At 35.9% G+C, this 26,396-nt stretch overlaps 1 protein-coding gene across 3 annotated transcripts in view; it reads left to right on the top strand.

Moving 5' to 3' along the window:
* Positions 1-26,396, top strand: part of LOC125054366 (E3 ubiquitin-protein ligase HECW2) — a 77,369-nt gene that overhangs the window by 12,824 nt on the left and 38,149 nt on the right. For all 3 annotated transcript variants that reach the window (XM_047656212.1, XM_047656211.1, XM_047656213.1), the window contains 4 exons: positions 23,308-23,409; positions 23,494-25,593; positions 25,665-25,809; positions 25,982-26,150. In XM_047656212.1, coding sequence (XP_047512168.1) covers positions 23,308-23,409; positions 23,494-25,593; positions 25,665-25,809; positions 25,982-26,150 — 2,516 coding nt within the window. The remainder of the gene's footprint in view (positions 1-23,307; positions 23,410-23,493; positions 25,594-25,664; positions 25,810-25,981; positions 26,151-26,396) is intronic.

The raw sequence follows: 26,396 nt of genomic DNA, 5'->3' as shown, positions 1-26,396 counted from the left end.
CTAAACTCAAAGAGACTTTTCATTTGGTTCCTTTAAATTGTATTTAGTGTGCCTGGCTCGGACAGTTGGTACTGTGGATTGGACAAGTCTGCTGTTTTAAAAAGTAAAATATTTAATATTTACTAGAAATATACACAAAAGTACTAGAAACTTTAGTTTAGACTTGGTTATAAGGAGTCGTAACTGTAGGTATTTAAATAAAATTAATATTATAACCGGATCTTCTTTAAATTCCGCACGAGTTGTCTACTCGGCAAATAATACATTTTAAATGGAATTACGTAATCATATAAAGATATTTTTGTAGATAACTAAATTTTTAATGCGTATTGTTTACATTAATATATTATATTATGTATTAATATTTAAAAAAAAAGATTTTTTTATACGTGATAGTTTAAAAAAGTCATCGTTTTGTGTACCTTTCCCCACGTGCTACTTTGATGGAAGGTTAAAGAAAATGGTTAAAGATTACACTTTATTATGAAGAGTGCGTATTACCCTAATTTATTTCAATATATACGGTAAATGTAATTTGTATTCAGCAAGATTCTAGAAGATTGTTAAAATTCTGTAGATGTATCTCAAAGCAATTCTTGATGTTTATACGAAATAGGTGAGAAATGCTAAATTTATTGTTTGTTTTTCATCGAATTGATGACCTTATTATGAAAAGCGTATTATTTGCATAATAATTTTGTTATACTAAAGTTATTTATTCAAAGTTGCTTACAATATAGTCTTAAACTAGAATTACATACATCGATAAAGAGTGCCTGAGCATTTGGACTATTTTGTCCAAGTCATTTCGAGTTATCCTTATTCAACGTTAAATTATGACGCGAAAATCCTTTGATCCCAGATCCCTCGACATTGAAAATAAAAAGATGTATTTGGCAATTTAAATTACTAATGTTCAAAATGTATAATTAATACCGTCCTAATCAGCTGCATCGACTTGCTTAGGATTCCTCTAGAGACTTATTTTGTTGTTTTTTCGTTCGGCCAACGGAAGTCATTATGCGTTTTCCGCCGTGAGTTGTACTGCCCTGTATAAATATATTCATTAAAACTGCGACCACGGGTTTTACTCGAGTCTCCTTTCACACTTCGCCTGTCACTAGGAGGAACGTTTTTGTGTCTTTATATCAGTGAGTTTGAACCGCCTGTATCGCGTGGCGTATAGTAAAACGATAATTGAAGGCAAGTCCTTCAAAGAAATGAATGAAACGGACGCAGAAATGGGTAGCAATAAATTTGTTCTCATCTTTATTTTACCTACTCGACGACATTATTGCAAATAAAAGGATGCAACTAAACCACTCCGTAATTAAGCTATCATTAATAATAAATAATAATATTTATATGCTACGCGTTTAAGTTTGCAGGGGGCGCTTAAACTGTGAATGTTTGTATGAAAATTATTTCGCCCACACATTATATTGTCATTTAAATATTGATTTACAAAACAAGTTTTCATAATTGTCTATTTTAGTTTAAATAGACTAACGATATTACTCTAAAGAAACCGTTATACCAGAGAAACTATAAGACCACGACTTAGTAATTGCAAATGGTAGTTTCTAACCGTTATTAATATTGTGATTGAGGAAACTCTTGTGGTGTAGGTTCTTCAGGCTAATATTTACTTGACAAATGTTTGTCGCATCGAACACGCTCCTTTCTTGTGCCACCATGCGCAGGCGTAGATAAAGCCTGTACCGCCGTACCAATGTTTGCACGTAACAAATCACAATATTTACTCTTTCCTGCCCTTACTATGCTGCGTCCTCACGTTTTGTTTGCTCGGCTTATGGATATTGTATTTGATGCTGTTTAAATAGTTATACATATGTATGTATAGTGTCAACTTCATGTAGGTGTTTAAGACTGATGTGCTAACGAGTGGAATTTTTCCATTATTTGCGTTATGAACTTCCGTTCTCATTCTAATGAAGTGTGTAGCAATTTTATATACGCTTATGAGTTATAAGTGTGAATATTCCATATTATATTAAGACAATATTGAACTTTGGCTTTAGTTAGTGTCATGCGCGATAGCTCCGCTGGCCATTGAGCGACCTAGGTTTGGCCTGACCAGGCAGTCGTGACCTAGAAAGAGCTAAAGAATTTTCTTCTGAATCTTTAACAGAAATAATTATTCACTTATTGAAGTTATTTAAATTCAGTACTATTGTTTAGAAACGTAAGTTTAGCATCGACATCATTAGCTAATCGTAGAACATTCACATCAAGGCCGCCGCTGTTTATATGACGTGATACTTGTTTAACAACCGGAGCTTACGACTTTACTAATTTTCTATGTTATATAGACTAAAAATATGTTACTTAACTGTTATTGTATTAATCCTTAAATGCGAATTACGTATTAACGTCGACATTTAAAACGAAATTCTCTATGTAATTTGACGATTGCCGCTCGCGGTCACTTCTATTGAGATATATGTTAATTATTTTTTGTGTAGTTTGTAAAGTGGTCTAGTTCATATTGACCATTGGATAGCTCAATAAACCGGCTCGCGTGTAAATCACAAACGGAAACGGGCTCAGTAATGAGGTTCGGATGTCGCTCACCTATTGTGCTTGCGAATAGATATCGACTTCCTCAGTTCAGTTATTAACTGTGCTATAATGAGGCATTGTTCGATTGTAAGGAAGTATCCGACTCTTCCAATCTTATTTTGCTTCAGGATACAGTACTTGCTGACCATTGGGAAGATACGTTCTGATTACTTAATTCGGTTTCACTGGACAGTCTGTATAAGTTTGTTTCACGATGAATTCAGGTCGACGGCCGTTCACGGATCTCGGATGTTAAAACGATAATGTCTTTGGCATTTCATTCAAGTGCAATAAACGGAATTCGTGCTCGAATACCAAGATTCGTTGTAGCTGTAGTCAATCATAGATCACGATTTGACCCCATTTTTTGTATGCACATTAAAATCGCTCAAAATCATTTTGCATTTTTTGTACGTATCTAGCGGCAACTAGCAACAATTTGAATTAAAGAAATGTTTTATTTCTTAAGTATCCGTAGCGTGACGATTTCCGCATGTTCCGGGCCGTGCCTGAGAACAGGTCACACTTGTTGGTTTTGATTTAAAAAGCGGAGCCCTTGAATAATTATTACCATACAGTATACCTTTGTCCTGTCTGTCGAGTGTAATAAATAAGGTATTGGGATAAATATAGTTGAAATTAATAATGTATGTGTTTGAATAACTGATGTAAAGGTCATGTAAAAAGAATAAAAGATCTCCGGATGTGTAGTGACAATAAAAATAAAACGTTGGACTGACCACGATGTTCAGAGTAATGGAGCGACACATAAACGAACGGAAGATGTTTATGGACCTCTGGTAAAGTCACTTATTGTAAATGTATATTGGAGAAACGAGTTTAAAGATGGAACATGAGTACCGAGGGCTTTTGCATTTTGTAAAGTGCCAGTATTTTTTGTTCATGCATTTGAAATTTATATTCTTTTGAAGAAAAAAAGTTAGTGACAATGTACTTTGAAGTTATCATCCCGTACTTAAAAGATTGATCACGTATGACAAATATTGCTAAAGTGCGTGTAAATTAATAAAATCTAATCTTCTAAACTCATGCGCATCCACGTTCTGAATTAGGTTAGCATGTCGATCTCCTACTCAAGGTCGCATAGCCAATTTACATGATAATAAACCAATTCCACGGATGCCCATACAACTTGTATCCTTTGGAGTGGGTGGATATGACGGACTGTTATTTCTACACAATGTGAAGCAAATTTAATAAATCCTTTTGTGGTGCATTTCAATCTTACCTTGAGTAATACGTTGTCAAACATCTGTTTGCATTGTTTTATTGAGTTACTATAAATGATGGCTTATGATGTATTATGCAGGTTACTTTAACTTCCTTATGTCAAAAGTTTTTGACTTAGTGCTTATTCTAGACTCTGAATGGTCCTTAACCTATGAATCTTACGAGTATAACTGGTTGATCAAGTGATTGTAAAAAAGAAAGGCTTGGTCTATGCATAATTGCTATACACTATCAATTTTGATATAGCGTCCTTGATATAGTTGGACTCGTTTCATTTCCTGTTACTCTGTGAATTTTGTACGCAGAGCACGTCACTCATTGAAACTCAATCAAAGCCTCGTGAATGAGATGTTTACCGCGTATGGTTCTATACGTGTTTGTATTTGTATAATGCAAGAGCTCAAATGTTTCCTGTTGTGGTAACCATTTATACATGTTCTACTACGCAATAGCCGATCTATAATATTTTAAACCCGTGTAAAATAATCGCTGATTTCTAATAGGCGGAGTAAGACAGTTATTAATGGAGCGGTTCTGGTTTCCTTTTAAATCCGCAATTAGTTGAATGTTTGGTCTTAAGCGTGAATTGTGAGGTGCAGAATTTTTATCGTCTAGCCGCGTTATGGGGCAAGGTGGGACGCGCTGTGCTGCCCAAGGCCGACAGGTTCGTTAGGACCATTCATGGATTGCATCCCGCCGACGCAGGATATTATCCCTGGCCGTGCTATGCTGTGCCGATCAGTATCTTTTTACAATCGGACTTTCTGCAAAAAGGTTAGACGTAATCGTAATTCACCGGATGCGCTAACGAGCGTAAATTTTTTAATACTCACGCGATTTGTTTTGTTTAAGTTAGTTTCCTGTATGGCTTTATCTAACTGTCGCGTACTGAGTCTTAGAAACCGTTTTATGTACTTGTTTTGTACGGTCCACTGATTGATTGATGCGTGGCGCAAATGAAAAGAAGACGCGATGAATGACGTTTGAAGTCATGAACATTGAACATATCATATAATTTTATTTTGAATAGTTATAGAAAAGATTCAGAGTGTTAGCCTAGTAGCTTAGCTTGAGCATGTGCCTTAACACATCACGGCTGTGCGTTCGAATCAAGGCTGCATAGACTATTTACATGCGAACATGTACGGCCAAGGAAAACGTGAGGAAACCTGCACGTCTTAGTACTAAAAAACGACGGCGTGTTCATCTACTTACCTATTGCCTACAGAAATATGAGGCTAAGGCCTAGAGGTAGGGCCACGGTATCTTTTTGTTAATATTTAAACGACTGATATGTCATTGTTTTCTGTAGAGAGATATGTAGATAACTATAGACTTTCTTTAGTAAGTAACTCTTTATAAGACACCTGCCTACCCATCTACCAGTACCTTATATTATAAAAAGAAGGCTAAAAGTGCTGAATGCAGCAGTCTGTCGATCAAAGATACGTTAGAGCAATGCGGGCAATTCGTCATGATTTGCGTATGTAAATCAATGAAGTTTAGTTGTGCGGGCGTAACGGTATTTTGGTCGCTATATGGCAGGAAGTCGGATGCTATAAACACACTTTCAGTAAAACCAAAAGCATTGTGCTATGGTGCTTTCCTTTCAAGATGACTTCATCGATGGCAAATTTTAATAGCCGATAGCGGAATGTCCCTGTTTAGAAAGTCGTATTCGCATTTAATGGCAATCAAAATTTGGATGCGTTAGTTTTGGATTCCACACCTTTACTACTATGCTTGTGGTGACTGGTCGTACTTGAATTCGTGTATGCGGTGATGTTGGTTATTTCGACTATGTGTTTGCGTGTTGTTCCCACAAGAATGTAAATGTGTGCTCCTATTTCACCTCCTGCAGATAGAGGACAAATCTTTGTTTTTATTTTATGTTATTATTATTAATTACTTAAAATGTCACATGGGACATGGTGTAATGGTTGCAGCTCCTTACAAACATTTTGTAAAACAAAAAAATGGCGATTAAAAACAGTATCGGAGAGTTTATTGCCTGTGCTTCTCTCCCGTTCTACGCCCTTGATTTGAGAACTGGCAGTAAATGTAAAATTAGAAGCATTAAGGCGGAAACATACTACCAAAACGCGACGCTACACCACGCCATCCAACGCATGTCAGTACTTATCAATCCCATATATTTAATATGGTCAGATGCACATAGACAACACGCCATGTAATAACACGCGGTAACATCCAATCGATTTGGATCGGCGTGTTGTGGATGTTGTGATGATGAAGTCATGCGTCAGTCAATTTATATACTTAGATATTTTTGGATTGTGGTGTGCACCATTGGGCTGCAAACATTCCTCGAATCTGAACCTCAAATTGGTAAAAACTTGCTGGCACATTGCGCGGGGAATAAATCAGCTAAATGACTTTTGAATTTGCAAGCGTGTCGTGGTGTCGCGACACGACACGTCGCTTCGTCGTTTTAGTAGTATGTTTCCGCCTTTAAAGGCGGAAACATACTACTAAAACGCGACGCGACGTGTCGTGTCGACACCCGATGTCCATCGTGTACATTACCAACACGCGACACTACGACACGCTTGCAAATTCAAAAGTCATTTAGCTGATTTATTCCCCGCGCAATGTGCCAGCAAGTTTTTACCAATTTGAGGTTCAGATTCGAGGAATGTTTGCAGCGCAATGGTGCACACCTGGATGATGTTATTTTTAAGAAATAAATTTCCCAGATGTCTATTTTAATTGAAATAAAAAAATTTGTGTATTGTATTTAGTTTTTTTTTTATTTTTTTTCAAATTCGCAAATCTTTCTGGCCAACCCTGTATTTTTCTAATAAACTGAATTGATTAGCAGGTTATTTGTATTAACTAACAACATCCTAACTCCCTGTTTTTGTCCTTGTATTGAGGTAATCTCATGTCATATAAAACAGAATATTGTTTCACCAACTCAATTAATTGTTCGTCGTTCATTTCGCCAAATAAATCCAAAAATATCTAAGTATATAAATTGACATTCGTGTCAAAAACTCGAAAGCATTGACGCATGACGTCATCATCACAACATCCACAACACGCCGATCCAAATCGATTGGATGTTACCGCGTGTGATCACATGGCGTGTTGTCTATGTGCATCTGACCATATTAAATATATGGGATTGATAAGTACTGACATGCGTCGGATGGCGTGGTGTGGCGTCGCGTTTTGGTAGTATGTTTCCGCCTTAATATGTATTTCTTTACTGACATGTCATAAGTGTACATTATGTTAGCTATGTGATTAAATGATTTTTTACTTTTACTTTATACTGCACAGGCTTCTCGAAAATTATTTATACGTAAATACGGTTATATATTTGATTTGAATACGTATAATGTTTTGATAAATATAACGTAATGTTTTTTACATACGAATAATGTTCACGTTACATACATATGAAAGTTTATGCCTTCGTTTAGTTGAAGCTAACTTAATATACTACTTATAGTAAGTGAACTTCAAAATTTTATTCATGTAGGTGTTTTAATTTATAGTGGAATTTCTTGAGTAAACTCATGTAAACAAATTATGTATGACGCAAGTGCAAATTATTATTATATTAAATTAATTATTGTAAATCCAATTTAACGAATTAACTTGAAAAAAGGTATACTATTTATCTTAACTTGTTTGCAAAGCATTTAAGGGGTAAGAAATCTCATAAATCTTTTTGAGACATGGACACAGTTTTGCTTCTCATTTTATAATATTAAGTCTAATAGAAGACAGAAATAGAAGATATTAGATCTTAATAGTTTAATAATTTCAGTAACATTAAACACCATTCATTTTTTGCGCTTCAATGCTGTCGATATTAATATTTCTCGATCTTCCTGCTTCGAAACCAGTTTTTATAATTTATTGATCGTTTTGTTTATGGCGCTATTAATGTGGAAATTGTTAAGCTTCTTTATGTTGTTGTTGTGAGTTTTGATGCCTTATTGTCTAGGCAAAATTATGAAATATTAAGAATAACCAATAAACTTCTATTCTATTTATGTTTATTAAATTGTTCGTATATGATATGATGAGAACCCTTTTAGGTAAAAGATACCTGTGTCAAGGTTCCCAGCTCCTCGTACAAGTACTAGTTAAAGTTTGATGGTTAAAAAAATGGTATAAACTGAATCAGATAATCTTATTTTAGTCTAGCAGACTAAGATAAGATAATGTATTATTTTTCTCTGGGTTGTAGTAATTAATAACAAAAGTGTTTCAATGTAACTTAATATATGCACATAGTAATGTTTATATATAGACTATAACTGATGGTTCAACTGTAACAACAGTTTGATTTCAGATGCCAAATAATATAAGGAATAAGGATTGAAATGATTTGTTGCTTTATCACATAGAATTACATACATATGTGAGGTTTAGTAATTTATCATCGATGCTCCATAGTTTGTTAGAACGGGGGCGGTTGCGTCGGAGTCTCAACATCCGTTTGACTTGAGAATGTAGTAATTTATCCAGGCAGATGAATATTTAAGGGCAGTTAGTTTGGCAAGAGGTCCGTATTATCTTCTTCTATAAATTTTGACACATTGATGTGCTATTTGCATTCCATATGCAAGAGTTGGAGCCTTCCTATTTTTAGCGTAATCTATATTAAACAATATTATTACAATATGTGTCTCTGAAGGTTTTATTTGTAAGCCTTGATCATTTGAATTGCGAGTTAAATATATTTATTACTCATTGACAAAAACTCCATTCACAGTCCAATGACGTAAACGAGAAAATATTATTTACGTAACTAGCAGTGTACACTTCCCGATTGCAGCTAAAAGCGTTATGTAAGTGTATGCAGGTTTTTGTCGTATTTTTTTAACTAGTTTTACGCAGTTTTGTTAAATGTCATGTATCAAAAGAAATCAATTTCCTAAATGTAGAAGAGACAAAACAATTGATAAGGACAATTACGGGCCACTGTCCCTTTGTCCTTGGCGCGAGAGACAGTGTCTAGAGCTGTTTCAGGGCAAAGGAAACAGTACGTAGTCTTGGAATGCGTGGCTCTCGCTTCCCGACGAACAGAAATCCTCGGAGCAGTGAGGTCGCTCCGTATAGCCTGCAAAGTGCTCAGGAAACTTCTGAGCTTCTAGAAGAAGCTAGGTTGGTTTAATTAGCGAAGACGCGCAACGGACTAAATGGACGTCTAAGTGCGGAAACTGAGCCAACGCTCCATACGTACATGTGTTACAGAATCCTATCAGTGAAAACCGTTATTTTTATTGTTAAGAAATAGACTTTGGTGTATTTTCTTAAAGGGTTTGAGATAATCCACGACATTCATGCATTGAATGAAACAATGATACCAATGTATCTGTCCGTGTGATTTACATTGTAGCCTCAGCGGTAATAGTCTGATACTTTACACAACCACAACATTCCTAGGACGTGTTGGACATACGACAAACACCCACCATTATGTTTATCAATCACGAAGGATCGATTTGAACGAGATCAATAAACACGAATTGTGGGCGACGGTCGTCGAACTGCGCGGGCGCATGCCAGTGGTGTGCTCTAATTTAATTTAACAGCTTACCGCTGCTAAGAGACGACAATCCGCTTCCCTGTCAACAACGTGTTACTTTACTGGTACACAACCATTAAATACCGGATTATATTTGACTGGGGCTTAATTCCGGAATCAGTGGATGCATTTTGATTTATGGCCCAAAGCCGACTAAGCCTTTATTTATTTAAAAAATAATACAACGTTAATATAAAATTATTCGCTAAGATAATTAATCCTCTTCTTTGCTTTAATATATGTTGCGCGTCGTGGGAGGTACTGTCATGTCGGAATCATGTGTAGTTAGTGACTTCATAAAATATTAATGGCAGTTTTTGTACGAGAAAGGTTGAGTTATAATATAGGCGCGTGTTTGATAGACAACAGACTTAAGAGAATTGCAAATTGGTTGGGGTATTTTATGTATAAGCGCATAATGAATTTCAGAACAATTAAAAGTGCTAATTAAATTATAATGGCAGACCGGATCTGCAAGGATGGGTTGTGTCACCTTGAGTGCCGGATGCCGCCGTGCTGACGGAGAAACTATCGACCATCAATCGTCCCGCCATATATTATGAACGTCTGTCTTAGCGGCTGCAATTCCTTTTTATTTTACGAGCATACACGTCCGCTCTATATGACCTCGACCAAGGCCAATGCTTCTTATATCATCGATTTACAGCGATAACCATCTTGACGTCATTAAAGCTTAGTCAAATTGTAACTGAGGTTGTAATATATATGTGGTGTATAAATTATCGTTTGAAGACGAAGCAAAGAAGTGGGCGACGCCTACGATAATGGTCCTCACTTTAACGCATCATGTGACAAATGCTCATTGTAGGTATTTTCTATTTCTGTCCGGCAAATTTAAATTTATCTTTCGTTTCTTTCAGGTAAATTCTTGGTTTCAATCTCAAGCGTCCGGCATCTTAAGGTCAGAGTGATAAATGAATCAAAACGTACGTTCGTGAGTTATTAAATTTAAGATTTCCGTTATATTTGTACTCTTTGATGTAATAAAATCATTAATGTTTTATTGAAACCTATAGGTTTAAAGACACCTTTATATAAATCACATTCCCACGCATTTACATCCGTTTGCTTTAGTTCGTTTGACGTGAACTTTCTGTAACTTTCCAGGATACAGATTATGCAGTTGATGAATTAAGCATTAGTTAAGATTTTGACCAGTAGCTGTCATCTTTTGAAATGTCAATCACTGGCTACAATTCAATTAGCTAGATTCACTTTTACTACTAACTTATATTACCTCACACAATTGTGACAATTACATTATAGCTATTTCGTAACACTAGTTATTTCCGCATCCGCTATTGTGATGTCCACTACAATTTAATCATCTCTCAAGTGAGGTATTAGGGCAGTTTTACGAACTCACTTATCAGTTGTGTAAATTTTATCTCTGCCCTACTAAACTTAAGGTCGAAAATGATTTGGTATGTTTGTGTTGCCTTTGATGTAGAACGGGAATATCGACAAAGACGGATGTCCGGTGCCGGTCAGGATTTGTTTCACACGAACCGACTCCTCGGGATCGTCAGATCAAGACGATATTTGTTAGAATATTTTGAAATACACAAGATGAAGATCTTTATATTCAATGCCATATCTTTGAAATAATACAAATGACATGATCATAGATGAGAAATTGTGGTGGAAGTCCAAATGGGTCATAAGAAATTTCTTTTTTTGTTCCATTGACATTTTCATCATCAGCCTTTTGTGCACTGCCACCACAGTAAGAGCTAGTATTGGCTTAGTCCTATAAAGGCAACACGTAACTAATGTTTTATTACGGAATCGCTAGATTCCGATTTAGAGCAGGATACAAATATTACCTACGATGTTTACCTAAAGAATGAACGTCGGTCCGTGAAATAAATTTATGAATGTGGCTAAAATCCTTCCGGTCCTTTTTATGTGCTAAACTGTACGTGCTTTCAAAGCGCTGCCGTGTTTGCCGACTGGTCTGTAAATATTTGTATGCGCGTATCCGATTTTTCCATAGGTTTTTTAAAGAAGTTGCGAGATCCATCATGTTTTCTTTTTGTTATCAAACTTTTAAACAGATACTTGGATGTAATCGATAATTTCCTGGCCACGTTTGAATAATACATTGTTAATTTATTTAATAAATATATTTGGTTCAAATGAAGAACATAAGAAAACTTGTTGTCTATCTATGTGACTTAGGTTTGTAACTTTTTTCATGCACTCTTTAAGAGACACTTAAGAGCAGACTAACTTATTAAGGGCCTATTGTCATTGTTCCTCACCCTTGCACTACAGCTCTTCAATTGTTTTTGTCATATATATCTTCATAAAAATACTGTCATAACGGGTTAAAGAGGAGGGTTATTCAAAGTGATCAGTTGTAGAACACTTAGTTTCTGACTTGGTGAAGTATTACTACATGTAAATCTTGGAAGAATGCGCCCAATTGTATCAATATTCATATTTTTCATGAACAGCTCACGCACCGTTACATTGTCATTCGGACTCTTTGCATACAATGCCCATAGGCCGCGTTTGCGCAACCAACGAGGGCGGATGTGACGATACGACGTGCCAAATTATGCGCCTAGATGTCTGCTGTAGATCGTTTAACGCCTGCTCTAGATATTATTGAAATTTAACGCATAAATCACGAATTAATATTAAAGGCGTTAGGGAGAGATTTTGTTATAACGAAACAAAAATTAAAGATTTTAAGTTCCTACCGTCGTTTGTCGAAAACTATTCCAACTAGAAAACATAAATTTTTTTAGAACTTTTATCTCACTGCGATGGGTCGTTGTGATGCTTCTTTTGTCCCTCAAATCCCTGGTAAAGCTAAAACTGTGTTCAGCCTTGGCACGTCAATAATTGACCACGTTCGGCCAACCGGCACTTGACTTCCGCCCCCACTATGTAAATCACAACCTAGTTTGTATTGCGATTCGTGTACGTCCTTGGGTAATACTATTTTAATATGAATTATGTGGGATTCATAGATATATGGACTTATAACGAAGCATATTAGCGATTTATTATTGGTGTTAATTCGTACAGGTTAAATTAAGTAATGAACTGGTGGCTGTTAATTTACGTTGTAGTAATTGTTTGTGACCAAATTAACATTCCCGTGCAAAATACAATTTCTTTTGAGTTTTATAAAAAAATTGTCATTGTCGGATGTAGTTTTTAATTATTTAGTTAAATTAATTGAGCCTTGTCGTGCCTGCGCAAAGTCTAGGATGGGGGGATGCATGTGGATGGAGTAAGAGAGATATGTCAGGAACTGTCAACCCCATCGGGAAACAGGTGAAGATAAATAAATAAATGAAAATAATTAATTTTCTGGCGTTGTAATGGCTAAATAAATTTAGCTAAATATGTGAATATATTACTATTTATAATGTATTTAAAAATAAACTATTAGTTAAGCAAAATAATTAAAGATAAATAATACATTTTGTCTGTTCTACCAAAAATTTCTGTATACCATTTATTTAGGATGAATAAGTTAAACACCTAAGAGGATATCAAGGTTCATATACGATTTCTGTAATACGATGCATTACCCGAAGTCACGAAGTCACGAAGGCCTAAATGTGATAGGTTTACGACATCGCATGTTGGCAGATGTAAGGCGATTTCCAATTTTAAAATTAGCCACTGAACTTTAATTCTTGGAAATTATTTCTCACATAAAGAAGATCTTTCTGCTTATTTTTTTTGTGCATTTTTGACCTTTATTAATTTAAATTGTTAAAGGTGTATACTTTAGTTACTTTTAGTAGCTCCAAAGATTTAAATGAAACAGCAATTTCTGTGAATATTCGATAAAATATTTCACACGTTGCATGAGCCGAACGGAAATGAATCTTGCAAAGATAAATCAATTTCCTCGCATAGACAAAGAGGCTTATATGAGAACCGAACGTTCTACTTATCAGACCACAACAGAATATAAAACTGTGTGCTCAGGTTTCTTAGTTGATGGTTATGGTGAATCACGAGATGATTAACGTATATGTGTATTTTATAATCATCTTTATCTTCGAAATATACACTAATAAGTAACTAATATTGACAATTAACTAAATATCTAGTTTAATGACGTAGATTTTGTTTATTTTATTGATTGATCATAACAGTTATCTGCTATCAAGGTTACTATGTTATTTTAAGATTTAAGGTTTTTACATTGAAAATTATTTCCGGTTATCTCATATGTACTCTGTTAGAATAATTTAACAATAAAGTTTTAATTCTTAATCTTTGGTAAGATTTAATGAATTAAATTCCACTAAAACGATTTAAATACAATAAGAGTTGCTCTGGATAAAATACAGAATTGCTTAAAATTTTCGCACGGCAAACATTTTAATTTCAAAATTGTGTCTTGCTTCATCATTAGCACGAAATGTTATGATAAAAATAAATGACTTATTAAAGAGAATCCAATGCGTTAGCAAACAGCAATTTTTTTGCGAAACCATTGTTTGCTGATTCACACGAAATTTCGTTGTGCACTGAAAGCTTTCTGGAATATTCTATACGTGAGAAAACGAGTAGCAATGGTTACATTAAATTACAATTGCGAAAACCCTTCAGATTCGATCAGATATTTTCTACGAAGTAAAGGAATTTGGCTCTATAAAGTACCTGACCGATACCACGTAATTTGATTGCCAAAATTTTTAACAAAAGCAGGAAGTGCGTGCGAGAATTCAATAGTCGCGATTGTAGGTGCAGAACTACTTAATGGAAAGTAATTAGTTATATTATATATAGTGAAGAACATATAAATTTTTCGCTTGAAACTTTCGTAAGAATTAATGAAGGATATGAAAGTGGAAATAGATTTAAAACGATTAATTCAAAAGCAATCCATCTTTGCGTATCAATTTCAGATCGTTCCAAAGTCTAGGAAAATGTATCAACTTAAGGTCATGTAACTCGAGCAAGATTTTGGTGTTTTGTATTCATTCCGCAGCGGGTGAGGTCGTTCGTCCCGGCTCTTGTCTGATCATAGCTATTCTTTTGCATACCGCTCGCGGAATCCCGATTCTGTTTGCGTAGTATTAGCACATAGACGAGAACGTTGAATGAATTTTTATCTTATGAGACACATATTTCCTACAATCACTTTAAAATTGTGATCATGAATTATATGGGAAATTGTCTTACATCAAACGCTACGCCGTAAAGCGTGGCGGTTGCGTCATGTTCTTGAACAAATTTATCTACACAATTATGTAGACTTCGACGTTGTTTGGAAAAGCTTCTAGCTCTTTAGGTTTATTGCAATAATGGGGGTCATGCATTGAAAGCCTAAAATATACGTAGGTCAAGTGATACATTGCGAAACTTCAATAAAATCGAGAAACAATTTTCTTGATGGTCGACTTCGGTACGATGAAATAGTATTTATTATGTGTCTGAGTCTTTTGTATTTCATTAAGTTTCTTATCTGTTAGTTTTTATAGTTCTAACTGCTAATAGGTAGAATATTGTTCTATGTAACTGTAATAATAAAGGGAATAATGTTTAACGAATATGAATGTTTTTTTTAGTCCTTTTCAAAGGTTTATTACGTTGCGCAGGTTAAAGGTTGTCATGACCTGTGTCTAATAATTATTCATACAACCTAAATCAAGTTTAATAATCATTAACTAGAAATCAAACTTGAACTTTTAATATAACAAAATTGAGTTTTATTATAAAACAATTTTTAGTTTTAATTATTATTTTAATTTAATTTAAAGTTCCTAGATACTGTTTGGTTTATATATTTTTTTAAATATTGATATTTTCCTCTCTCTAAGTCACTCGTCTAAATAAATAGTGCGATCTTCCGCGAGAGTAGGTTTGAATTAGTGTTGTTGAATTATTCAAGTCTTCTTCACCAAATTAGTGATAAATAATTCAAATAAATACATATAAAGTGATGATTCAAGATAAGGATTACTATAATCGTGCATAATTCAACCTACGTACACCTCCAGAAGGTTTATATGGACAAAGTAGTTCATTGAAATTCACAATTTCGGTAAAAGCTTTTAATGTTTTCGTTGATATTACTCGTTACGAATACTCTGCAATTTAAAAAGCTGATGTATTGTAATCGACCCTGGAAATAAGATAAGGATTTTAACGCTCTGATTTTCATACAGAAGCATAAGTAAGAAATGCTCTGCGCCTGAATTTTACACTACGTATAAAACCTTTAAAGAGCAGAGTTGGCCTAGTGGCTTCAGCGTGCGTCTCTCATCCCTGAGGTCGTAGATGTCCCCGGCTGTGTATCAATCGACTTTCTTTCTATGTGCGCAAATAACATTCGCTCGAACAGTGAAAGAAAACATCGTGACGAAACCGGCATGTCTTAGACCCTAAAACTCGACGGCGTTTGTCAGGAGCTGATCACCTACTTGCATTCCTGCGTAAGCGCATTTTCACCTCGTATAAAAAAAAAAAAAAACCTACTTGCATTAGATTGACAAATGATCATGAAACGGATATAGAAATATGAGGCCCAGACCTAAAAATGTTGTAGTGCCTCTGATTTATTTTTATAAAACCTTTAAAGATTCTTTTGTTCAAATGGGCAGATGAGGGCCAGTTATTAAATAAAAGTCAGTAGGCATTAAGCAAATGCAAATGTTCGCGCTTTCCTTGACTCGTACTTTTTCAATAAGTCGTTAGGACCTAACCAGTATGTAGGTGTCCGCAAATATGAATACTTGCACAATTTGACATACCATTTACCTTATTACCTAATCTGTTTAACATATCGTACCTGTTTGCTGCTGTGGGCTGTATGACCAAACAATATGCTTGTAAACTCAGAGATTAGCTTACTTAACCATTTTAGTACTTAGAAGCTTGAATTTGTAGGACAAACAAACCTAGACTATGTCGATTTTAAATTATAATAAAAAGTGTAGGGCGATGTCGACTGCAAGTAAAACACCGCAAACTAAGAAGAGTGGTCCAATAAATTATATATCTAATATAAAAATTCTCGTGTCGCGGTGTTTGTGGTTAAACTCCTCCGAAACGGCATGACCGATTCTCATGAAATTTTGTTTGCATATTGGGTATAACTGAGAATCGGACAACATCTATTTTTCATACCCCTAAATGTTAAGGGTAGTCCACCCCTAATTTTTTAATTTTTTTATGATACAGCACTAAAAATACATACAACCCCTAATTTTCACCCCTCTACGATCAACCCCTATTTTTATTATAAATGATAAACATGGCAAAACGACGTTTGCCGGATCAGCTAGTAACCATATATTATTTGGAATTCGCAGCACCGTAACAATCAGAGGTATTTTATAAGTGTTAATCATGTCGCATAGTCTACAGTTACTTTCAACAGTTAAATTGTATTGTGTCACACTCGCCGTGTCTTTGATAATAAAACAAGTATAACACAGACGAGGTGTTGTGGAATGTCGTACCGGCAAGGTGCGCGGGCGTCTATGAATGGCACCCCCACCACGATCAATGAGCACGCGCCGATCAATCGGATATGGTAATTAGAACAGGGCGGTATTCATGTTAGAAAGTATTGTAGGCAGAATAGTAACATGACAAATATGTAAAACTTCAAATGCTTTGCCTACTGTTTGAAAGGGAAATTAATTGTTTTTATACATACGCAGTGAGATTATGCGTATACGCGCGTAATTATTGCTATTATGATTATATGGGATTAGGGGCCATCCATAAAATACGTCTCACGAATTTTAGGACTTTTGAACCCCTCCCCCTTCCTTGTCACAGGTTATCACATTTTAAACCCCCCCCCCCCCCTCCTGATGTGACGTCACACATTTTTTAAATGTATGTATGTATTTAAAAATAATCGAGAGAAAACAGCTATTTTCATTTAATTAATTAAATATAGATCAAGTTCGTAAATTCATAAAAATTTTAATTCACATCCAAACTTTGCGTTTTAGTATTTAAAATTTTAACATGTGACCTCATAAAAATATTGACCCCCCCATGCCCCTTGTCACACGATGTCGATGTCACACTTCGGTCATACCCTCCCTCCCCATTAACGTGTGACGTACTTTATGGATGGCCCCTTATGTGGCCGTCCCAAGCAAACCTGGCGTCGTTGCAGATGAAGCAATGAGAGCCGGAGAGACAAGGTGTAATACGAGGTTCAGGACCGAACGCGATGGACTCACTGGGGCCGCCCTTCTGCCCCATCTAGGGCATTAGGTATGATTAAATATATTGTGAATAAAGATTTATTTCAATGTCCAAATTTGGGAGTATTGTAAAATTTCTAAGGATCCATAGTAGTTTCAACATTTTTCCTTTTTAAACGTTTTGGAATATATCTTTTTGTTTTTATTATTACAAAATATAAATGCTTTAAAAATGCATAAATAAAATATTTCCTATAATTTCTACACTCATCGTTGATCAATGACATTGTTGCGTAAGCGCAATCGCCTCATTTCAACAATAGCATAATTTATTACATTATCAAGTGCCGGGTTGATAATTGACAGTTAAATGCTCCCATTAAAGCTTGATGTAATCGAATCAGGACACGTAAAACAACCAGTTTATATCTTATCTTGATGGTAATTTTATCGCTAAGTTTAAACTTGAGATGATCCAAGACGAAAGGTTGAATGACTCTTGAGAGCTTAACGCTTGTCAATCGGAATAGGTTTATAGAATTGATGTTTACCTCCGTCCTTTACTTAGACCACGAAAAAAATTCCGCCTCGTGTCTTCCTCATTCATAAAGAATAAGACAAAGTGCAGTGTTTTGATCAAACCTATCTGACTCTTATCATCACGGCGTAAACGCAATTTGAAAGAAAGAGACGAATGTTTTACGTGTGTGTTGCTCAATAATGTATAACAGAATAACGTAATATGAAACCGCCAAAATAAGAAAGATTTGTCAATGTTTAATGCCAATTAATAGATTTGTAAGACTACAGGCATGTAAGAGTTTGTATGTGAGTGATTAGGCCGCAATTGCAACCTGTCTCCATACAAATTGTATATAAACTTTGTACCACATTTAGATACAATAATCTATTCAGTTCTCGTATTGTGAAATTCGGCGCGATAAATAAACGATTTCTCCGAAGCCTAATAAGTTGCACTATTGGCATACCATATCAGACGGTACCAAAGATGGTGATAACGGGCGATTCCTTCGCGTTCCGTACTTGGTAACCAACTTCGTCGTATATGGCAAGCGTGTGGTGCGCTTTACCATAATAAGCCCTTATCTAGAGGGCAGCTTGTCTGCCGCCGAACGCAAGAGATAGTAATATTTAATTCATTATTTGTCTTAAACTATTATTAAAGTTGAATTGAAATTATAAATAAATCAGTGGTGCTACCTTTTTAGGTCGGATCAATCAATCTAATAGGCAAGTAGGTGATCATCCTCCTGTGCCCGACACACGCCGTCGACTTTTTGGGTCTAAGGCAAGCCGGTTTCCTCACGATATTTTCCTTCACCGTTCGAGCCAATGTTAATTCGCACACAGAAAGAAAGTCCATTGTTGCACAGTCGGGGATCAAATCTACGACCTCATGGTTGAGAGTCGCACGCTGAAGCCGCAAGGCTAACAGTGCTCTGAATTAAGATTAGTTAAGCTTATTGCCAGTAGAGAACAGAATAGTCTCGACAAGTTGGTAATGTTAGGGAGGAGTGATGGCAGAAGAAGTCGGGGTCGATCGCCTAACCGTTGGTCTGAGCAGGTAAATGGGTCTCAACATTTCTAATGCACTCTCAGTGAAGGATATAATCGCGTGGAGGCAGCAAGTCGATGTATCACTTAGGGCTTTTCAAGACAAGCACGACCTTCAGTAATGATGTTTGCGAAGCTTATTACACCTTGTAAATTTTAAGGTTAAAAAGATGTAATGGCCGAAATCGTCTTTAATTTTCTCATTGTTTATTAATATAATGTATCGTTATTAATATATCGTTTCGCTACAGTGAACAATTTACTTATAGGATAATCTCGTATCGCGTACATTTTATTCCGCTCACAATAAACACTTTACGTCCGTCCGCATTAAATTAAGTTATGCATAAATTATTGGTCATTCAACGTTACAATGCTAATAAATCAAGTGTAATGAATCAGTGCGTTTAACAGGTCTATGAGATATTCTAGAATAGCGATCAGATAATGAGTCACGAAACGAACTTTGAGTATTTCTTAAACTTCAAAGTGGTTTAAATTTCCTAGAAAATAAGACTTTACATAGCTGTCAAAGAATTAGCTTGGGAACTACTTGTTCCAATTTAATTTATTAATGACCGATGTTGATATTAGGAAATAATTAACAAAGGAAATTATTCTGCCGATGATTAATTTAAAAATGGAACATGTTTATCTCGGAAGGCACAAATGGGTGTTATATCATTTTAAACACTGAATATCCGGTGCCGGTCTGAATGTTAAGTGGTCTGTAGTCGTTAAATGAACCGGTATTTTAATGGCCTGGCTGAATTAAGGGATTCTAAGCGAATGGGTTAAAGGAAAAGAATTAAGAATTCCAAGATTTAAATTGTAATACTTCTCCAGTCCAATATACTTAATAAATTCTGGTTATTTGTTACTCGCAGTTTTTCCAATTCCCGCATTGTATATACTTAGGACCTTAAACATATAGTGCAATAGCAAGTTCCGTCCTTACTACAAACTGGTTGTAGGTACCTTACTATACCAAAGACAACATAACAGGATACATAATAGGATTAAATGGCTAAACTTCATATACGCACATCTAAAATATATCGAATAAATTTATATTGAAAATTGTTGTAATTTTTTTTTACTTTAAAATGAAATGAAAATTATAAGTTATCATAAATGTCGGTAAATATTTGTAGGTATATCTAAAAACTAGAACAATATATTAATAAATAAACTGCAAAGCAATTAACTATTTAGTTAAAAGGCGTTTTGGTAATGTTGTTGCTGTTAACAATAGTCACCTGTGTTAAATCTATCGTCAAGAGCTTAATAGGTGAGGGAAGATCGTGTGAACTGCTATCGTCGTCTTGTAACCGCGTAGTGAAACTGTCAAATCGTCACTTCACTAATGGGGATCTGTCATCGGCTCGACCCCTTTAAACTCTCGTTTCCTGGCGTCCAAATGTTATTTCAACGCGGATGCTCTTAAGTGCTGGAAATAGTTTGTTGATAAATTCCTTTTCAACAAATGCGACGTGTCAATTGGAAGTGGGACACTGGACAAAGGATTTCTGTTCATAGAAATGTGTTCGATTTTGGTATGTCAATCAAACTTAAATTTTTAAGAGCTGTCAAACCGTTTTTTCTGTATGAAGTTTGACATACAACCAACACCGTTTACGATGACATCGTTTAGAACAACATACCGGTTATATTGACTAAGATCAAAGGTCCCGGCTGAATTCTATTGTATTAGGTACTTAATGACAACGTCATCGGTTGTTACGACTATCGGTTTTTACGACCAAATATTAGTATTCCCTTGGATGTCGTTATAACAGATTTTGACTGTATTTGACATAGACGAATTAGAACATGCTTAAATATTGCATTAAATATTAATACTAAATATAATAAAATATATAAATAGAATATATATTAATATTATATTATTATTTATTTAATATTTCTTTATTATTACTTTATGATTTTACTAGTCTGTACGGAAAGTGAAGTGTCGTGAGATTTGGGGTCGTAGCAGTGCTTAATTATTTTTTATTAAGTTAACAACACTGTGACGTTATTATAGTCTGACAGTAATCATATTGATATGTACCTATAAATACTTTTAAAAAATATAAATTTTGCGAATAAATTAAATGACGCGCATACTATCAATAAAATGATGCTAGCCCCGAATATCAAATCTATATTGAATTATTAAAGTACATTTGACGTAACAAATTAATATTTTTTTTAACTTCAAAGAAGCCGATTGTCACAAATAATTCTAAAGAGGTTAAAACTTTACGTAGGCGTTACAAGGGTCACAGTGACCGACGTTTAACTATGCTCTTCCTGTCGATGTTCACATTGTTCACAGTTCGGTATTTTAATTACGTGTTTTTAACTCAATGTGTCACAGTACTACGCAGAAGAGGGTATCTAACATTCTAGTTTCCTTTTCCTTCCTCATCGCACGACAAATTATAAAACTTATAAAAAAAAAAACAGTTAAGGACTCTTATGACTTATTTTTTGTAATGATTTTTTTAAGGATTATGAGAAAAACATCGTTATCAACACAATTTGCTAGAAATAGTTTAGTTCAATTTTTTGTATAAATAATAAAGCTTTTCTGATACATCATTCGGTAGGGTAACAGTTTATATTTAAACGTCAAAGATAATCTATTGACGTTATCCCGCCGCCGTTTTTCATGTTAACCGCAAAATCCCGCGGAAGCTCATCAGTTGATCTCGTTGTATCTGCGGTATCCTCCGGAAGTGTGCGGATGTTACGTCACCGCCGGAAATATACGCCCTCTGTGTCACCGTCTGTCGTCACCGTCTGTCGTCACCATCGTCACTTGACTAATCACCACGTCTAGGGGGCGGGAATGCTAAGAAGTTTTCGCTTGTTTGTTGACTATTATGCCGAAAGTGAACAAACCGTCATGAAAACGGTTACTGTATAATTAATAATCTCTGTTTTTTATTTTGAAGATTAATTGTAATATGTTAAACATTGAACTCCAAACAGTACTTTAATTACCAAGGCAAACTAACTTATGTTTAAATTACAAAAAAACGTGTACACGCGTTAGAAGTTATACTTCTTTGGCGTAACAAGATAAAAATCTTTTCAAAAATTTGCATCAATAGTTGTATTAAAAAAAAAAGCTCTGTTTCAGTTGCATTAATTCCGCCTCTGTAATATTATGATGGCTTAAGCTAACAGCAGGCGGGAAATGACAGTCATTAAATAATATTCAGTGCGCATACGTGCTTAACTAACAAACGATGTGCCTAGCAAATGATTGAAATAAACAGCTGCTTATAAAAAGTAATGGTGATAATCAGTCATGTTATACTGATGGTTAAAAACTCATATGTTATGTATTACTTGATTTAATTAAGTTCATTTTAATCCTGATTAATAATTATTTTGTATTTTCCGATACATTCGTCTTCATTTCCGCAGCCTATTATATTGTTATAAATTATATCCGAGCTTGAGAACAAAGTTTAATGTTTGACGTAAACATCCACCCAGCCCATATTTACGAGCGCACCAAATACTTAATCAACTGCAGGAAGATGTTAACCATGCGCCGATATTTATCCAATCAAAATATGTTAATTCTAATTCGCTCCCGTTCGGAGCCCGGCGCGGTATTAATTTGCCTTCTCTGAAATTTATTGGCATGTCTTTTCAATTAACTGACAATTCGGTGGCTGCGATTATTTCGCATAAAATGTGCGGGCGACTCCCGCATCCGGCGATTAAGTCTGGCGCATAAATTGTGTTGCGCCTGCGCCGAACCGTGCGTCCTACGCCTTGATTTTTGTTAGATAAAAAATGGAAGGGTTTGCCGCAGTCTGTTTCTTCATCAATGCGATCTTATTGTTTGTTTTTGCAAGTCTTCTGCACCTGTGCGTAACCTTTTACTTTTTGTTCTCTCTGATACCAGCGGCTGGCCGTATCTATATAAGATTTTTTGTTGTCGTTTTATGTGTCATAACGAAAAATTCAAATAGTCTTTTTATCTATTCATTAAATTGTATGCGGGCTTTAATTAATGGTGATTGACTTATCACAGTTTCCGGAGCGGGTGTTGATTTCTTTGAAGAATGTTTTATGATAACGCTAGTTTATGTCATGAATAGAATGATAACAGTGTCAATTATTGATTTACAGATCCCGCAAGCATCGCCGGTATCGCCAGGCTCGTGCCGGCGACCGGATGCGACACTGGGCACATAATGTGGCTGCTTGATGAGCCCAATCAACCTTATGAAGGTAATTATTTATGCTTAACAACACATATTAAATTTCCATGTAAACTTTAAAAAAAAACTCTAACACATCCTTTGTCAATTTCAGATTGTGAGCAGCTCCTCTGTTTTCGTTACTACAATGGTGAAGATGACGAGTGTGTGGCTGAGTCATCCTCTCTCCCTCATCGAATCAAAGTCGACCTCAAAAAGTTACCTCATCGACTCAAGGAGGGTATCTCTAGGAAGAGAAGTGGGGATCACGTGTCACCCTTCTCATACAATAATGAAAGCTTTGAAATGAATTCAGAAAATAGTCCAAGAATTGAACGCGTTACTCCAAATCAAGATATTAAGCATTTGAGCGAAGATGTTAATAAATGCTCAATTAGTTCTTTAGATAGAAGCGGGAACTCGAATCTCGAACCTGCAAAATGTGATTCTAGTAAATCTCTAGTTAGTAATCTAAGTAAGCAATCTCCTGTAAATAGTGAATCTCCCAGTGCGATTGACTGTAAGCCGACATCGTCAGGCGTAAAAAAGAAGTGTCCACCACCTGTCGACACCGGAGGCGGCCAACCATTAAATGGCGTTAACAAAAAAACTAATTTAAATGTAGGTTTGGAATCACCATCATCGCCTGACACAGAGTATTATAAAATCTGGTCTCCTCAAAATCCTTGCAAAATAATGAAGTTTGTTTATGATGTCGAAGGTGCTAATATACCCAGTGATGCCCAAAAATCGCCGGTTCCGCCTTTACCACCAAGACAATCACATAAACCGTTAGAGCGAATGCATGCTTTACCTCCTGCAGTACAAAGGCATAGGAAGCCGAAAAAAATAAGCAAACCTGAAGATGCTTTTACTTTTGAATTAATTGATACGGATGAACAATTTTTTACTGATAAAAATATTTCCAACTCTGGTTTACAAGGTAACATGAATGATTTTAAACCCGGTGAATTCTTCTCTGGAAAACAGCATCCTCTTGCCACGGTTGCAAATATTAAGGATACTCAAAACGTAGCTCCATTAGCAACACCGGAGACAGAAGGCAGTTTATGTGAATCGACATTATCGTCTATGAAAGTATCAAAAACATTAGACGACAAGAAATTAAATATTGTACCTGAAGGCACACCTAGTGTAAGTAGAAAAAATATTATGTTTATAAAAGATATAGGCCCCGATAACTATATAACCACAACTTTTGCAAGAAAAGAGAAGGATGTGGTAGATGGTTTTCATTTAACACCAAATCATGCAAAGTCCGAAGAAAAGGCTCAACATACCTTTCTCAACGATATAAGTAATAGCACCGACTTTGAAGACGATAACAGAAACCAGATTGAAGAAAAAGAAATAACCATCAAAGGTCACAAGCCTCTGACTAGGCAAAATTCTGGAAGAGCAAATACTCCTACAATGATGACAGCGTTTCTTAATTCATCTCATATAGATGGCCCTAGTCGGGAAAGTGGAAGCAATAGCCCAAATGGTGGTAGTTCTTGTAACTCATCGCATTCAACGTCTCCTGTAGAAGAAGGGTGTAAGGGAATGCCTACCGTGGGTACTTTATTGATGAACCGCAAATATTCGTGTGATAGTTCTACTCCTAGGCATTCAAGTTTACCAAGACACCTATTAAAGAACCTTGGCTGTGAATCTACTCCTAAACATTCCCCGAATCGGACGAACTTTTTAAAAGAGAATCCGGAGAGTCCAGCACGACCTCATCCAAGGGTTTTAACCCGTGTGGCAGCCCTGGCAGGCTCGGCCGTACCGCAATGTCCTCCTACTCCGACGCATCACAGAAGGCCGCGCCCTCTTCCACCACCAGACTTACATCCTCCACCGATACAGAGTATCGAGAATCGGCATGATACTTTTGAAATGGTTGAATTTACTAACGAGTTAAGGACGTCGGAGATAAGATCTCCAAACTTAGAATTTATGAACAGTAATCACTTTACAATAGTTCATGCAGGACCACCTGATGATGTTGTATTGAGGAGACCTCAGCCAGAAAGTGAAGACAATGATGACAATGACAATGCTGTAGCGTCACCGACACCTCTAAGGCATATGGCTGGAATTAGACTACCTTCTATACCTGAAAGAGCGTCGCGGCAGATGGCACTAACTGGAGATTTTCCTGCTAATATGATTGGCGGGATTATTGAATGTGAAGAACCGTTACCTCCTGGTAAGCTTCTTTCTAAACTGATACATACTATTTACATTTGTTTTGGTTCTAATGAGAATTAATGATTTCAGGGTGGGAAGCGCGTATGGATAGCCATGGCAGGGTTTTTTACATCGACCACATCAATCGGATGACCACCTGGCAGAGACCTGCAGCTAATGGAAGCTCTCCAAGGTCACCTGCTCCAGAAATTCAGAGGAGACAGCTAGATAGAAGGTAGTTCAATTCTCATTACAAATAAGACACAATTTACTAATATTACCTTATTTACTTTACAGCTATAAATAGTACCAATATGAGACTTGGCAATTGTTTTGTCACTTCCTATATTACCTATAGTTGTTATGAAAGCAAATACATTTATAGTTTTAATTACCAATTTTTCCAGATACCAATCAATCCGTCGTACGATGACGCGTACGCAGCTAGGCGAAGAGGATCGCTCATCTCCCCCTCCCGCGGCTTCCCCCCGTGAGCCCCCACTACCGCCCGCACCCCACCCCGCGGCTGAGTTCCTGGCACGACCAGATTTCTACTCTATACTGCATATGAATGCTGTAAGTACTTTATACGTTGACATAGATCCATTTACCAATGGGATATAAGGCAGTATTCATGTTCATAAATATAGTAGGTGGTACATTTCCGCCAAAAATACAAACCTTAAAACCCCTGCAATAACTAACTTTGTGCATTACAAAGTATGACATTGAGGCAATGTTGTTTGGGACTCAGATTTCTGTATCTGTTTCGTGATTTATTTTTACTAATAGTCATGTAGGTGATCAGCCTCTTGTGCCATA

This window comes from Pieris napi, chromosome 12 (genome assembly GCF_905475465.1).
Source record: "Pieris napi chromosome 12, ilPieNapi1.2, whole genome shotgun sequence".
Lineage (NCBI taxonomy): Eukaryota > Metazoa > Arthropoda > Insecta > Lepidoptera > Pieridae > Pieris > Pieris napi.
The sequence above is the reverse complement of the archived record's forward strand: the minus strand, read 5'-3'. Positions and strand labels throughout refer to the sequence as shown.